Genomic DNA, 16306 nt, shown 5'->3' with positions numbered 1-16306 from the left:
TTCGTATACATCTATACTTGAAGCGCTTAGGTTTGGCCTGGATTCTGGCTCAAATCCTACACATCCGTCACGGAATCAAGGAGTCATTCGCTCATGTGCCCCATATCTCTTCACTAACGCACCTCAAAAAAAAAAAAAAAACCACGCTCAAAGTGGTCCAGACCAACCTCCAGCTCTCAGACAGCGGAGAGGTCAAGGAATTAAGCAAAAATGTCGTTCGGAATCTCTCGACTTCGTTTTGGTTTTGGGCGAGTTTTGAGAACATCATCATCGACAAGTTGTACTTTATCAAGCGTACGGCGTGGAAGACGCAGAGTAGGGTCGGCATGACGAACCACGGATTGAAAATCCAAATGTGACAAACTTACCAAGGCCCCCCTCAGGGGGAGAGACTGTGCCTACCACTGCTTGAGCGTCTGAATTGCCGTCCACTTTTCTAAAAACTGGCTACCTCGACTTGACCGCGTCTTTTATGTTTAAGCTCAGCCAAGGTCCTTTCCAGTGGCTTTCTCAACAACGGTCTCCTCCAAGGAGGTTTGCGACATCTTCCAATCGGACATTCTCGGTCGTCCAACTCTGAAGCTTGGCGGTGTTGGCGTGATGGAGATAGGCTTATCCAAGGTTGACTCCATATAGCTAGGATCATATCATGGTGGAAACGGTGGTAGACGGGTCGCGGCTGTCTGCGCGGGCCACGAACGCGATTTCCTGGGCGCAGCGGAAGCCCTTGCGAGTGACATCGTGGGTCCATTTGTTGAAGCGCGCTGGTAAACCTTCTTCCCCCGTCTGGGTTGTTCCTCTGATCTATATCTGGTCCCCATCTGATCCCATCTGATGCTTCCCCGCGAAACTAAGCGAAGCTGACGATGCGCTAGAGACAGAGCCTCGTCATCCATTTCCACGACGTTGGCTCCGTCTACTCTATTAATGCCCCACACCCAGGCATTCCAAGACGGTCCTACGGGAAGGTCCGGCTGACGGAAGTCGTCAACCTGTATTCCCTTGCCGATGACGACGATGTCGATCATATTGGCGATTTTAAACCTTCCTCCCCTCGTTACGACAAGGATGGTCCAATCAACGGTGGTGATGATGACGACGACGGCTATCTCAACGCCGCCGCCGCTTCCAACAGCCTGGCTCTCTTCTCGGCGCCCCCCCCTCCCCCCCCCGGCGGGGCGGCTAAATCCAACCGGTCATGGCTGCGTTATATGGCCCGCCTTGCTATATCTGCCGCCCTTTTCTTCTTTGCCGCCACGGCTTTGGCGTCTGCTTCGCTGCCGGCCTTTCAACGCCATGTCACCCTCGCCATCCCTGTTCACCGACCCATCAATAATCTTCTCCATGCCTACAACCCTCTGGATCTAATACTATTTTCAGATATCAAACAAGACTTGTACCCCGAGAGAGAACGTCATTCCCTCGCCCTCGTGCGCCGCCTCAAAAGCATCACCGAGTCAGTCTGCTGCCCCCTTTTGCACACCACGGGCACCAAAACCCATATCAAGCTCGACAGACTTCAGCTTGAACTTTGACTTTGACGCCGACAACAGTCCCCCGCTGCAAGTGTGTACCGCTGTCCTTACTCGGCTCGTAGACGCCGTCGACCTCCTTGTCAATATCAACGCAACGATTTCGCCCACCGCCATCCATGTCTACTACCTCGGGCAATGGCTCGCCGAGGGGATCCTCAGTCTTGATGCGAAAGTTCCCCCCTCCTCCGATTACATGGACTCGCCGCTGGCTCCAAGCGTCGTTCGTCTTTTCCTGTCCTACCCGAGCCCTGAGGTTTCCTACTCAGCTGCTGCCAACGGCCATCTTCACCTAACTGACGGCCGTCTTGAGCTCCTGCGATACATCACTCAACTGCCCCTCCTCCTCGTTTAAGCCGGACCTCTCCTTGGTCCCATTCAGACCGTCTTCAAAACATATGCTCTGCCCTGCCTTACCGACCCGGAGCCAACGCGTGCCGATTTTACATTAGTTGACGACCCGACAAAGTCTTCGAGGGTCCTTTCGCAGCGGATAACATCTGCACTGAAGCAAGACGAAGATCTACGCGTTGCGTTGGTCGCGGCGAACGCCGTCCCACCATTGTCCATGCCCCCTCGGGACCTCAGAGACGACAGTCAAGGCGAAGCAGAAACGGCAGCCCCGTTGTGGAACTCGTCGTCGCTGCACGGCTGGACGGGCTCTCACAACCAGCTGGCAATTCGTTTGTACGACATCTCCCTCGGTTGCATTGCCACGCTTTGCCGTTTCGAGGATGCGGATGAGGAATGGCAAGATAAGGAAGACAAGGAAGACAAGGAAGACAGGGAAGATGAACATAGGAACGACAGCGGCTTCATGCCTCCACCAATTACCTTATTGCCACCGACTTTAGAGCCCCAGCGCCACGGCCAAGACCCAGCCGCACTGGTTACTGCCCCATGGCACAAGTGGATTCTCTCATCGACGACCATCACGCTCGAACCCGACGCCATCGAATTGAATCAAGCCATGGATTGCCTAGAGTCACAGCTTGCATGCTGCAGTCGCTCCAGGTGGATGAGATTCGGAGGCCAGATCAAGCACAGGAACAGGAAAGGTCGCCCCGGGCGGCCCACCTTCGCAACATTCACGCGGCGTTTGACCTTCTCGTCAAGGTAAAGGCGGAGAAGGCAGGCAATGAGGCGGACGCAGGGTCCAGAAAAGGGCACATGGGCCACTCTCCGTGGAAGTTCAGCATCTACCATCTGCTTTTATGTTTCTTCCCTCGGGACTCCACGGCGACAGCGGAGACACAGAAACAGAGCGCGCCTCCCGAGCCTATCGGTGTGAGGATTTCTGCCCGCCCCGAGTTGGCCCGCGAGTGGACTAGTTTGTGGTCTGGTATGTATGTTCCCATTTGCCTGTCGTTCTCGGCACACTGCAGGCAACGTATCCGAGACCGCGACATCAGCATTGCCACGCTCGAGGGCCTGCTTCACGAACCCGAGTGGCAGCTCTACATAAGAAACATCAAGGAAAACCGCAAGGCTAAGCATTGGGCTTCGACAGCAACGTCCGAGGTCGGACGACGGCACCGTATGATGGACATGTTTATGGAGTTGTTTTTATCCACTATTCTACCGCCTTCTCTTGGATCCTTTACCTGCCATGCTAACCCGTTGACTACGTCGAAGTCGGCTGGCCAGACCAACCCCGACGCGTGCAAACGGCGCACGGCAGGTTAACCGAGATACCCGATACCTTGGAATACAAATCAAGCCACCAACCACCCCCAATAGACCACGCCGCCCTTGCTACCCCCCCAGTCCCATACCAAGATCGCCTCACTTCCACGGTTGCGAAGTTCTGTGTACATTGGAGTCCGGCGCGGGCGCAAAGTCATAGCTGGCCAGACCGCCACCTTGCACGCCTCGACCAGGCTCACGGCGTACACATCATCTGAACGCGTGGGATTGTGTGGGTACGTAATAAGGGCACGTGAATGAGTGAATAAAAGAGTGTGTGGTTGTTTGCCTCGAATGGTAAGGCGTCTTGCCTGGCGCCCCTTGCCGTAGCCATTCCAATGAGGATACGACACTTGAGTGCGGACGCGTGTGGTTGTGTAGTTGTTTGTTTCGAGCGGTAGAGCGTCTTGGCTGGCGTTCCCCGTACCGATTGACGGTACGAAACAAGATGACGGACTACGGAGGAGTGTGGGTGAGGCAGCATGATCGTTGCATTGAGGATACGGGACGTGGTTGCGGAAGACGACACGAGGCAAATGAGACAATCGGGGCGATCCAGACGAACGGGACGCGATGCGTGAACAGTCCGCAATACAAGGGCGTGGGTAGCTCAGGATATTGGATCGCGCGGTTGGGCGACCTAGGAGCTCGTTCCGTGGAAGAGAGAATCGCTGGCGTCGGCAGCCACAAGGCAATCTCTCTCTTCTCATGTCACTCGCCTAGATCGCCCGCCACGACGCATCCTCACCTATTCGTTTCGTATTTACGGGCTCGTCGATGCTCTTGAACGATCCGGACAAGCCCTGGAAGACGGGGAGGTTAGAGGTTTTTGGTTTCTTGCCCGGCAGAGTTAGTCAACTACACTCAAATCGTAGCGCATCATCTCCACAGATCCAAAGAGAACCATACCGTTTACCAGAAACGCTTCGCATTAGTCATCTAAAGCGAGAGTGTGTCTAAAGGCCTTCGATTTCCCGAAAGACATCGAGGCTGGGCGAACTGGTTTTCTGCTACGCAGTTATTCAACTACACTCGAAATTGCAGCACATCGTCACAGTGGAATCAAAGAGAACCATTCCTTCTGCCGAAAACGCTCAGTCTCCGACAAACACATGGGAATGTGCTCACCAGCCTGTGATCGCCTTGCGTGTACAGCACTAAGCTGTGGCTTTGCGGAGCGATACTTAGTGCTGACATGCCAACTCGATCGTGCTTGAGGCAAGAAAGAGAAGACTTTTGGTAAAGATGGTTGGGATTGGTAAGAGAGGGGTTTGGGGAGAGAATTGGTGGGAGAGTTGGAGAGACAGTTGAAAAGAAAGTTGGAGAGGGAGTTGGACTGAATAGTGTTCATATCCTGCGTCCGACACATGCGCCATCCTCTCTGATGAACCACTCGACCATCCGTCATTGGGTTTCTATTATGATCTTCGTTTCCACCCACCTGAATTGCATGAAATGCCCCATCGTTACGTTGCCGTAGAATCATGAGGGACAACTCATACGAACCGGCGGGTCTTGCACGTCCAATTGCATCGCAGGAACCCCGGACGAACTCCCCGACCGCCTCCGCCTCCTCCTGCCCCTAGGAATCCTGCACGAACCTCATGCTTGGTTTCGGAGTTTACTCATATCACTCCGCATCATGCCCACTCTTCATTCAGTCTTCAACGCAAGATGGAGGATTGTCTCAACTTCTTGACTTACACGCTGTCCGCCAGACGCGGCTCTCTATCAGCGTGGCTGTTCGTTTTCTCGTTGGTCAAGAACCCTCCTCTTCGTTTGAATTTACCCCTCATGTTCAGGAATGACATGCTCCCATATCTCATTATTTCTCCTCGTCTCTCTTCTCCCCTCAACTTCTCTCTCTCTTCCTTCCTCACTCTCTTCCTCTCTGGCACTCTTGTGTGCTTGAAATTTTGAACTTTTGGAATCCTGTAGGCTTAAACTCTTGCCCTCTCGCCCTCTAGCTCTCCCACTCTCTCTTTTAACAGCTCCAAGGCCACCAGCTCCGAGATCAAACAAAATGTGCAGAAATAACACTGCCGAGGTTATCTCCAACATCGTCTTGAGCCATCCGCTTCCAGTCCCATGCTAACATTCTCATTCAGTAAGTTGAAATTATACCCCTCACCAGTTCTTCAAGAGGGCAGAAAAGTAAGAGGCTCGTATAATACATTGGCGCGCACCTCGCTTTGTTCCGCCATCTCGCCCGATAAAAGCCTGCCCAGCGATCTTAGAGCCAGTTTAACTTCCAAAAGCTCCTTATCAAAATTAATTACGTCCATTCTAAGGATGAGTACGCAGCAATCGTGTATGCCCAAGTGCAGTGCGCTTTTCAAGCCAAGTTTGATCAGTTTGTTAAGGATCAGGCCGTCGTGAAGCGCAAGGACGGCAATTGGTTTTAGGCAAAATGGAACGCATCGTGGACCAAATCCGACTGGGATGGCGACACTCAACCCCCCTCCGTTAGTCCTCCAGTTAGTAAGGAGGGGGTGAAGAAGGCGTCGAGCCTCATCAACCTTGCTACGTCTACCATGAGTATTGATCCCACGTACTAGCCTCCCTCTGTAACAATTGCTACCGTTCCCACCTGATGAGCCCAAGACCGAGATTCTTCGGCATATGGCGTGATCACAACAGACTTTGATCCACACTTTGTCTGTTTGACCGACTCATCGCACGCGTTTGCATCTAGCGGGATGTCGACGACCAGCTTTAACCCGTCTTACGCCAAATCGAAATCCAAGCAAGGCAGCAGAGCATCTCTAACACCGGCTTTAAGAGCCTGGAAGAACTCTCTCCATGCCATGCAGTTGCTATCGGATGGCGACGTCGTCTTCTCCAACGATTCAAGCAGCAATCTCGGCGCTCGATCCAGATGGCGACGGCGTGGAAAGGCACCTACGGAGGCCTTACGTCAATCTCTTCCCAACGTCGAGGAACAGGAACACGATGAAAACGAGGAGCTGACTAAACGCCCTGATTTCCCACTAGCACGCTGTGAACTAGACCGAACACAACAAACCGCCATCTACCCATCCCCGGTCTCCGTTCCGCCGATATCGTTGCCGGGGCGTATGGGACACCATGTCGCGGCATGGCTCAACCAACAACAGGACCTGGAGCCAATGGTGCCTCCAGGTGAGTTGCCCAAGGCACGGGGTGATGCGGCCGTGGCGTCTCTGTAGTCGACGACAGTGCCGTTCCAATCCCGAGCAGTAGCACTAGAAGCACTAGAAGCAGCACAAGCAGCGGAAGTTCCCGATGAAGGTTTTCCGGATTCGAGTCCAGTACTGGCGTCACGTCTCCCGACGTTGTTCCGCGCCATTGAGGACGCAAAGCAATCCTGGATTCAGGCTGCTGATCAATGGAAGCTGAATACTCTTTCTGTCACTGAAGCCGCCATCGCTGCGGTGACGTCTCTGAGTCACCGTATCAGTGTCGGGCGAGCAATATCGGACACTCATCTCTGCACTGCCGACGTCAGGAGGTACAGGGATGCTGTCGCGCTGGGTCGCTCGGCGTTGCGGCCCCGGCCCAAACATATGACCCCTCGGAAACGAGAGAGATGATGATGCTCGTGCCACCTTGCAACAGATCCGCTTACTTCCCCGTATAGCAGATCTCTCAGCCAGGGAGTAGAGCTGATGCTTCTGCTTGCTGGTGGCGGCATTGCAGATTCTCAGCATACGAGGAACGCTGCGTTTGATTGTCTTGTCTTTGAGACATTGCTGCAGGCGAGTCAAGATGTCTTTCTCTCTCTCTCAACGGTGACTGTGCGTGGCAACTCTGAGGGCCGGTAACAGAGGGCGAAGTCTGTTTTCCGGGGACCTAGCTTCCACTCGATCTGGCTTGGCTACATGCTGTAATTGAAAAGTCGCGAGTGTGCAGCCCGAGATTCAGTAGGTGGAGAAAAAGGTAATTGCCTCCTTGTGGTCCTCGTGCATGCTACCTAGAATATCGACTATAATATGGATACTATTGATATTGGCGGTACCAGCTCGGTGGTGATTGTGGTCGGTGTTGTTTGAAGGGTTGCTGCGTTCATCTACATATATGTTGTTTATGCGTAAGCTCTGCTATATGTTGTGCTACTTGATCTTGCGGGCTTCGGTCAACCTTCCAATTGCTTGTCGCAGTCGTTATCTGCCGCTATCTTGATTATTCTGCTGTCATTGACGTCTTCGTCAAACAAAGCATTAGAAGCAGAGACCAAGCCTTGCAGAGCATCTATTCTGTCACATATTGCGCGATAGTATATTGGAATAAATAAAAACTCAGCCTCTAAAGCTCATTGCCAAGTCTCAAGGTTAGGGGATGGATACTTGACATCAGCTCTTAGGACAAGCGACGTCCGAACAAAGAGTGCTCAACAAGCCAAGGAGCCTAGTGCCATAAGCACCTGCCAGCCATGCTGGTTGTTCCGTTTACATCCAACTGCTTCAATCCTTCAGCGTAAGGTTATGCACCTCTCATATAGCTAAGCTAGATGCCTCAGTCTGTGTCATTATTCGCGGTCGGGATTTGAGGAGGAGATTGAACAAAGTTCCTTTGGTGTGGCTTGTAGATGGCGGTTCTACGCAGCGGAAGCAGTCGCTCCGAGGTTAGGAATGTTTGGCTTGTTGCTTACATGTACAAACTCCAGATGCACATTGCTCAAACCGCATAAAAATTCTGGACGCTTGAGCACGTAAAATTGGGTGCACTGTGGAGGAGATCTACACGACTTCTACATCGGCCTCCAGCGAGATTGCCTCGCTTGGTTGCTAGTTTGGCAACCAGCGTAAGATCGCGTCCTCGTCACCTACTCATATGCTCGAGACTTTTTTGGACATTTTCAAACCATCCGTCTTTAACAGCATCTTCCACGCTAATAGCAGGCGATATCCCCTCTATTTAACAAATAAGATCTGCTATTTCCATTTCATTGACCCGTACTACCGTGCAGCCGCTCCGGCAGCATCTTTGAGAGTTACCGACCAAAATATGACACGCCTGGAGTGGTCCTGCGGGCCTCCTCTACCTATACGGGCTGGAGGGGGGGTGTTTCAACAGTGCCCAGAAAGGATGTACGTTTAGTGATCTTAGAGGTCATAAGGGCTTACCGAAGCAGGTAAGATCTAAAATACGATATATAAATAATAAAATTTAAAAATACTATTCTTTCCCTTTTTTAAAAAAAATTCTTTTTTAAAATAAATAATTAAAAAAAAATTATTTAAATATTTAAAGAAAGAAAAAAACGTTTAGGTAATTTAAGATATTATTAAAAAGATTAGTATTTTATGATTTTAAAAGTCGTTTTATAATTTCTATTTATTTTTATTATTATATAGGCAGAAAGATAAAACTTAACCACTATATATAAGTCGGGTATAGGCATGGATCCCTTTGGAAAACCCCCCCATCTCGGGTAGGTAAAGAGCTCTTGTGATTGGGCGAACAACAAATCTGCCGCTTATTTGGGAAATCGTAGGAGCACATTGCTCTGAATCCAATACACACTTTAGGTTTCGGGAAGGCAGCAGGTGATGATGATACCGCAACGCCTGGCCTAAAAATCCTGAACCGCCACCCACAATGCGTGCATCACCGCCAGTTTGAGAGAGAATTCCAATTCGATTACCTGGGATGATGCGGCCGCGCATGGGGCTGCACATGCCTGGAGGCTTCTATTCCTTTGACGGTGGAAAAGTATGCGACCGTGGTTCTGAAAAGCCAAAGTAACCAACACCATGTTCAAGGATGGAGTACGGCGAGCCTTAGCACAAGGTTGCAGCATTGCCCAATATACTCGCATCATCGCCAGCTTGACAGATAATTCAATTCTAGTGTTATCAGGAAATTTCAAGCAATCAATTCCACGGTTTAAACTTCTCATAGAAACTTTTGAGCCCAAGGTATTGGCGTGGCTCTGTAAATACGATGCGACTAGCGATCAGCGGTGTAGGGAGAAGGCTGATCGACCTTTAATTATCCATCTTCCGCACACGCCTTGGCTTTACGCTGGTGCGTTGGGATAAGAAATACGTGCATTGTCCTTGTATGGGCAGAAGATTCTTTTAAGACAACACCCGGCGATTTAGCGCAATGATTAACGAACCCGATCAATTATGGTTTAAGCTGTATAACCCTAAGATCTGAGAGACCGACCCCACACTAATACTGCACTGTGATTCAGCGCGAAGCATGTGGTGCGGCACGTGCCGCAGACCCCGTGGTACCTCCAGCCACGCAAGCCCTGGTTGGGAAATGCTGCATCGTCAATTTTGACATACAATCCAGCTTGGCCCATTGACCCCACACTCCACTTGACCATCGGCTAGTGTGGTAATACCGTTCAATGTGGTAACTTTACAAATGCGGATTAGTAATGCCTTATTATTATGCGCGAGGTATAGGTAAATAGTGGAGTAGAAAAAAAGAAAAGGAGTACACCGATCCTGAGGACGTAGTCCAATACATCGGCGTATTTATTTTATCTATTGCGAGTATTACGAAAAGAAGGACATGCGAAACTTACAGTAAGGTGTGGAAATGACGGCTGCAGGTCGAGAAATGGCATCTTCATTAACGCACGTTGTCCATCTGTATGTGTAATGGGCGCCTCCGGGAATGCCTAGTTCGGTCGCCCGATTTTTGATGGCATACTCAATATCGCCCTTGTTGATTGAAGATTCGTCGCCAACGGCGCAGCAGGTTACTTCGGCAGCGAGGACTACGCTTGGAAAGGCGAGGATCGCAGCGGCGAACTTCATGGCTCCGTTGGTATTTATGAGCTTAAGATGATAGAGAAAACTGTTTATAAAGAGAAAAGATAAACAAGATATAAAGGGGAGTTTGTTCGTTCAGTTAAGGAGCAGTCGCTATTGAGAAATGTGCAGGAGAGAGGTGGCTTTTACAATATTTAAGTACCGTAGAAACTCGTGAGGCTCGTATTTGCGCTTGCCGTGCTTTCCGTGTCCTATATAGCTTTTAGCCAATAAGGGCCCCTATTCAGTAATACAATCACGCTGATCTCTGCCATCAGAAATTAATCAGTTGAGATCTGGATTCTGAATCGAGGCCCTTGCTGGCCAAAAGCTATGTGGGACACGGAAAGCACGGCAAGCGTAGATATGAGCCTCGCGAGTCTCCAGAGTACTCATTTTACCGACTCTTGTCAAGTGATGTAAGACTTGTATTACCAGGCCATTTGGTGTCTCTGAAACTATGGCTACATCAGACATGAGTACCGGCTAAATCATCCGCCGGGTCTTGGAGCTTTTCAGTTGAATTTGCAACAGTGAAACAAGGATTATTAAATATGAAACATTAAACACTGTAAAACATGACTAATGTGTTATTAAAGAGCAATAGCGGTGTATACGATTTTGGATTAGCTAAAAGCTTATTAAATTATAGTTAAGATAGAGTTTTTCTGCTTAATTATCTATTGAAAGAATTGTACATACATGACTCGAATGGTCGGCACGTTTTATCCAGGAGGGTGCCCACATCGGCGCACTGCACGCGTAAGACCAAGCATTCTTCAATTTGAGGCTATTTGAACTCTTGGGCCAGAACCTGGCGCCGTGAGATTATACGGTGCTATCCACAGCGCGTGCCTTGGTCGGCCAGGTCAGTATGCTGGAGCTCTCAAGTCCTATGCCCCCGCTGACAGCCCGAGAACCCGAATGTCCCGCCAGGCGACTGACAGCCCAGGCGCCTGCCTACCTACTGCAGCACAGACTTGAAAGTCGTGGCAAAAATTTCTATCCACAGTGGTGAATCCAACTAAATGCCGCCGCTTGGTTGCCAAAAAAGCCCATACAACCAGACGTCCGTCCCGACTTCAATTTAATATCCAAGGACCAGTTGCGGGCCATGCTCCCAAATCCTCAGCGCCAACGAGGCCGTCACTGAGGGGGCGTGCGCTTGGAAGGTTGTCTCTTTTGGTGACCCAGTGCAACATTTGGATCCAGATGTTTGACAGACACCTATAATCTTCCCACTTGACGTTGCGATTACAAGGTAGATATCTGGTGGCATTTACACCAATCGGTGCTTAAAGCACCTATGATAAATAAAAATTCCACTAGTCCAGGTAGGATAATGCTTATTCTAAAGCACATCAACCGCACTTTTCTCAGGTTGCTTTCCAGCCTCATCCTCCAACTTGGATCGTCGACGGCGATCGAAAGGCTGAGAATACTAAATGGTTGGCCGAGTACTTCCACAGTCTTTTACCGTCTTAAGGCACTGGAAATAGTCTTCTAGACAGATTTTACGACCTTCCCAGCCACAAAGCAGCATTCCTCATGATCGATTTGGATCCGAGATGACCGAGGAGCCGTTGTGTGTATCTTTGATCGTATCTTCGGACTATAGAAAGACCCGCTCATGTGCGTGGCATTAATGAAACTATCGTCAAGTATCTTCAAAGTTATTTGATTTGCCGGAGATGAAGGTACATTGACGAAGGGCCGTGAATTTGTGTCGAAGCCTGCAAGCACCTTTGAACAAACACTGCATACTCCGACATCCACTCCACAGGTGTTGTTTCACTTCTGTCTAATTAGTACTAGAAGTAGTTTCTATAACTACTTAACCTTGGTTAGTCGTTGCGCGCTATCATCGGTGCGCTGCCAGATTCAGCGCTGCGGTCTCCTAAGAATTGCGCTGATGCAAAAGGCGTTGCTAAGACGAGGCAGAGATATTGCCGATGAGGACGTCTTTTCTGAAGTTGAATGTCCTTTTCCAAACTTTTATACTTTATTTAAGATAGTTTACGCTTACCATGACCTGCAGGATGGAATCATCCACTAAGTTTGCGCCCTACAGGGGCGTGGAGCTGCTCGTTTTGGGTCGCAGCTAAGATTAAAAATATGGATTGGGGCTAAGCAGCATGAAACAACAAAGAAGTCCAAGGAGTATGGAACATTTCTTGGGAATGCTACCTCGCGACATGGTTGTAGCCATGGTTCTTGACAGCCCTCCCTCAAGAATGCTAGCCCTATTCTTGGTTCTAGATTATCTACCAACTCTTAACCTAGAAAGCTACAGTCGCCTTGACGATTCTTATTGATACCTTTGGTAACCTTTATATTATATTGGATCCACCTAACCTCGTAAGATGGAATGAATTAAGAGGCATTGAAGCCAAGGGATAGAGGACGTAGTCAAAGGTATGAAAGGAGGCCCACTATTTTTCACGCTACCAGGGCAGCTACGCCTGATCTAACTACTATTTTGCTGAGCCCGTACGCCAACTCCTGGCCCAAATATGAAGGAGCTAGTGCCTGAATACCTCTCCTGAAAAGAGATTTCCTTTTTGCGGCAGCCAAATGACGTTTGTAACACTTCGGTGGGCAGCGCTATAGTAAAGGCGGTGGTGAGGTATGTCATTCATCTTGACATAGCATCGGCTCTGGTCCACGAATCCTATTGCGCTGCTACATTCATGTCTTTTAAATCGAAGGAGAGTAATTAAGCGTTAATAGATGGTGTGTATTGCTCCCGTGCCTAGAACCTGATCCATCTCATAAAATAATATTTCTACTATCCTTTTATTAACAGTTTTGGTGTTAAGCAGAACGGATCTGAAGAAGGTCGAAGTAAGGAATTGATCAAAAACTATGTCATGACTAAGAGCTAAATATTCTTTCACTAATTTTGCCTGCCACCCTGAAGATAATTTTATCTTGAAATATCTATATAGTTAAGATTCATGACTTGCTCTGGTTATAATTAAGTAATAATATTTATACAATTATTATTAGGAAACTTTCTTAATTTCTAAAATATTGACGAGGAATGAAGTTTCGGTGTTCTCACACAACGGTTTCAACTAAATTTTCTCAGTTTATTCCTCGTGTCCTTCAAGACTATTTCTAGAGCGAGTGTCAATCATGCTTGGTGCCTACAGGGAACGCTGGATATTGAAGGAGCTTCTAGAGATAATGTGGCCGAGATAAGATTCTATCAAATGCAAGTGGGTATTCTGCTCGAAAGTTCCAGCCATATAGGCTCATATAGGTCTTGTAGAGTGGCAAGGGTGCCGCTTCTGGTAAATTGTTCATGACCGTCTCGCTCTTGTTACATGCAGTGATTGAATGTTAGAGATTGATTCCGAGTCATGAGAAAGACCGATGTTTGCTCCAGTTCTCTTTACTCTCCCAGAAAACCCAGGAAGGGCTAAGCGATCAATGAAGAGGGTATCGGTCTACTTAGCACCAGCGACTGCCTCATAAAGCGCAACATGGCACCTCCTTACGCTTCACGCCTTCTCTAAACAGCCAAGTGCAGCGATATCTTCTGCCGCCGCCGTGGCCTTATACACAATGGCCCCGTCCGCCACCGTCAGCCTTGCCCCTCCAAGGGCGGAAGCATTCTCAAGCTTCAAATACAACCTGAACCGCCGCACCGGTGAGTACGCGGGACGGCGTGTTCGATGTCACTATGGCTGTAACAGAAGGGTAACTCACAATCTGGCGGTACAAGTGTTCCCAGTACGTCCTGATGCACAGCGAGCGGACCCAGGAGAGCAGCAAAAGGGTTCGCGTGCGACTTATTTTAATCCCTCCCTACTTCCTTATTGCTTCTATTAATCTATAAATAGTTCCATCGTTTACGGTCCCGGCAGTGGTTAAAAAATATTGACCGATAGAGACGAGTCTATAGGAACGACTATGCAATATTAAATTTAGTATTCTTTTAAAATTTGCGTATCTGCGTTTGGGAGCCAAAGTGGTAAGAGGGGAATCAGAATACGGAATAAATAGTCTTGCAGCAACGGAGCAGGAGTCAAGTTGCCGTCGCTAACGTCCCCGCCTCAATCCGCATTTGATGGTGCTCTTTAGTGCATGCTATTTGTGGCAAGCGTCGCATTATTGGACTTTAAATTGACACTTGAAATGCCACGAGATAAAGCCGACTTATCAGTTACTATCATAGAATATAAAACGAATTGATCAATATTAACCTCGGCGCACTCTAAACTATCTTTGAATGAAACACAACAACAGAAAGAATCTTTTCACCACTCGCAGGTTCAAGCGATGGCGCGCCAGTTGAAGAAAAGATGAACGTGATAGGAAGTGGAGAAGAAACAGTGATGAACAATGTCAGACTCAGGACTGTTATGGATCTTTCCAATTAGTGCAGAAAACTAAGGGTTCGTTGCAACATATATTCAAAATGCAGAGAAAGAAAGGTCCAAAGCATAGCGGCAAGCAACGGCAGGAAGATCGTCGAAAATTCTTTAAAGCTAGTGAATATTAATAGATGGTGTACGTAATAAGACTTCCTTCCATCCATATTTTACTTTAAGGGAATCTCAGGGTCTCTCGCACTCATTGCTTGAAGAATTTGTAGCTGCTTCAAGGAATCAATGTAATTCTAGTGGTGTGGGTGACCGAAACGGTCTTGGGGATGGAACCGGTGCTATATCCAGGCTCAAATTTTGACAATCGCAACCAAGATTTGAACTACAAGACGACATTAAAAGAAGCTGGACATGTTAATGAAGACTACGGCGTAGTTAAAGTTGGGTGAATACTTCTTCAATATGATGAACCTGTTTAATAGGCTGATGCAGTTGCTTAAAACCCTTCATGAAACATCGGTACCTCCTTTTCTCTTTTCTTTTTTGGCGAAACCAGATTTTAAACACTCCAATGGCTTTCCGTACACATATAAACATAGCTTTCAGCCTAAATGGTCAGAGTTATGTAATATTAACATTCAAAAGGTCATTTACAACAGCATCATCCAATATTAAGGAGAATGGAAATTAGATAGTGTCGTACAAGAAGACCAGGAAACGGATGAGCTCAGGAAAACATCAAGGGAACAGCGAGACTTAAAGATCCCAAGATACCATTACGATGCCCATATCACATCTTTCCCAGAGTAAATCCCAAAATCACAAATTCAACCCCAAAGTACATCCTCTCCCTCCGCAATCACCGCCGCCATCCTCCTGGCTTCATCTTTTTGGGCCTCCCAGGCACGCAGGAAGTTTCTGTGAATTTCCCAAGTAGTGCTTGGTCGGTCCCCGAGTGTCTGCTTGTCTCCAGGCTTGGTTGGCGAGCGTGAAAACAGGCCTTTGCGCAACGCAGAAGCGCGAGATGCGTCGTGTTGAAGGTTGGAAAGCTGCTCCACTGGACGAGTGCCCAGTTCAATCGAAGGCAGGATATCGGGCTCCTGATCGAGAGTCGTGTTGCGGGAATCCACCAGTGCTGCTGCTGCTGCCTCAGCTTTGCGCTCCGCCATAACCGCCTCAATATCGAATGGCGTTTTGGCCCTCTTGTGGCGATGTGCATTGGGAAGACCGATGACAGATTTTAGAGTGCGGTTTAATACCCACTCTCCATCGTTGAAATTGGTTAGTTCTTCAGACATGGCGCTGGAAGAGTCGGGGAGCTCGGTTCCATTTGTTTCATCGTCAGTCATCTCGGGGTTTTCGGTCTTGACGACGACGCGGTCGGGGCGTCGGAGGATTGCGGTCGGGGTGACGGCTGAGAGGGAGAGTGGGTCTGGGGACTCGTTTCGATCGGCAGCGAGGTGGGCGGGAAGGAGGGCGAAGCGAAGGGTCTTCTTCGAGGGGGCAGATTTGGAGGCTCTCTGGGAATACCGCAAAATCTTCAGCTCGTGAACGTAGGCGAAGGGTAAGAGAAATTTTGGGAATGAGAATACCAACCATCGTGAGTGAATCCCAAGCGAAATAGCCTTACGGATGATGGAAATGTATGTTTAATGCATTGGGATATATGGATGAGCTTGAGGATAACGTGATGACCGCCTAACGCGCGTGGTGATGTGGGGATGAGCGAATGTGTGATAAATTCGTGAGGTTGAAGAAGGGATCGAGAGATTTTGAATACTGGCGCAAAATGTATTGTTTTATAGTCGTGGCTTCCCGTTTTGGCTGCGTTCAAGACGCGATGCCTGTCGCGTTAGCAAAACCGTGAGACGCGACGTAGGACTTTAGGGAGGTGAAGAAAGAAGGTGCGTCTTTTGCACCTGCTTCTTCTAGGTAGGTATGATAGTGAGAAACAGCTCAGAAAAAGGAAATATCGCCCGGTATCTCGCAAGTTTTCCAATAT

General features: G+C 48.8%; 4 protein-coding genes across 4 annotated transcripts; 2 read left to right on the top strand and 2 right to left on the bottom strand.

The window, feature by feature from the left end:
• Positions 1-649: 649 nt before the first annotated feature.
• CORC01_00079 (uncharacterized protein) lies at positions 650-3218 on the top strand (the record flags this gene model as incomplete). The annotated part of the gene is made up of 5 exons (XM_022611737.1): positions 650-664; positions 876-1456; positions 1524-1755; positions 1915-2546; positions 2591-3218. The coding sequence occupies 5 exons, from the start codon at positions 650-652 to the stop codon at positions 3216-3218; spliced, it is 2088 nt and encodes a 695-aa protein (XP_022481742.1).
• A 2699-nt stretch (positions 3219-5917) lies between these two features.
• On the top strand, positions 5918-7021 carry CORC01_00078 (uncharacterized protein; the record flags this gene model as incomplete). The annotated part of the gene is made up of 3 exons (XM_022611736.1): positions 5918-6359; positions 6441-6708; positions 6841-7021. 3 exons carry the CDS (start codon positions 5918-5920, stop codon positions 7019-7021), a joined length of 891 nt encoding a protein of 296 aa, XP_022481741.1.
• Positions 7022-9712: 2691 nt separating this feature from the next.
• On the bottom strand, positions 9713-9976 carry CORC01_00077 (uncharacterized protein; the record flags this gene model as incomplete). The annotated part of the gene is made up of 1 exon (XM_022611735.1): positions 9713-9976. One exon carries the CDS (start codon positions 9974-9976, stop codon positions 9713-9715), a length of 264 nt encoding a protein of 87 aa, XP_022481740.1.
• A 5155-nt stretch (positions 9977-15131) lies between these two features.
• CORC01_00076 (uncharacterized protein) lies at positions 15132-15903 on the bottom strand (the record flags this gene model as incomplete). Its single annotated transcript, XM_022611734.1, has 2 exons — positions 15132-15824; positions 15901-15903. The coding sequence occupies 2 exons, from the start codon at positions 15901-15903 to the stop codon at positions 15132-15134; spliced, it is 696 nt and encodes a 231-aa protein (XP_022481739.1).
• Between the last annotated feature and the right edge of the window lie 403 nt (positions 15904-16306).

Source organism: Colletotrichum orchidophilum (genome assembly GCF_001831195.1).
Source record: "Colletotrichum orchidophilum strain IMI 309357 chromosome Unknown Scaffold_1.1, whole genome shotgun sequence".
Classification (NCBI taxonomy): Eukaryota; Fungi; Ascomycota; class Sordariomycetes; order Glomerellales; family Glomerellaceae; genus Colletotrichum; species Colletotrichum orchidophilum.
This window is presented reverse-complemented; position numbering and strand designations above follow the sequence as displayed.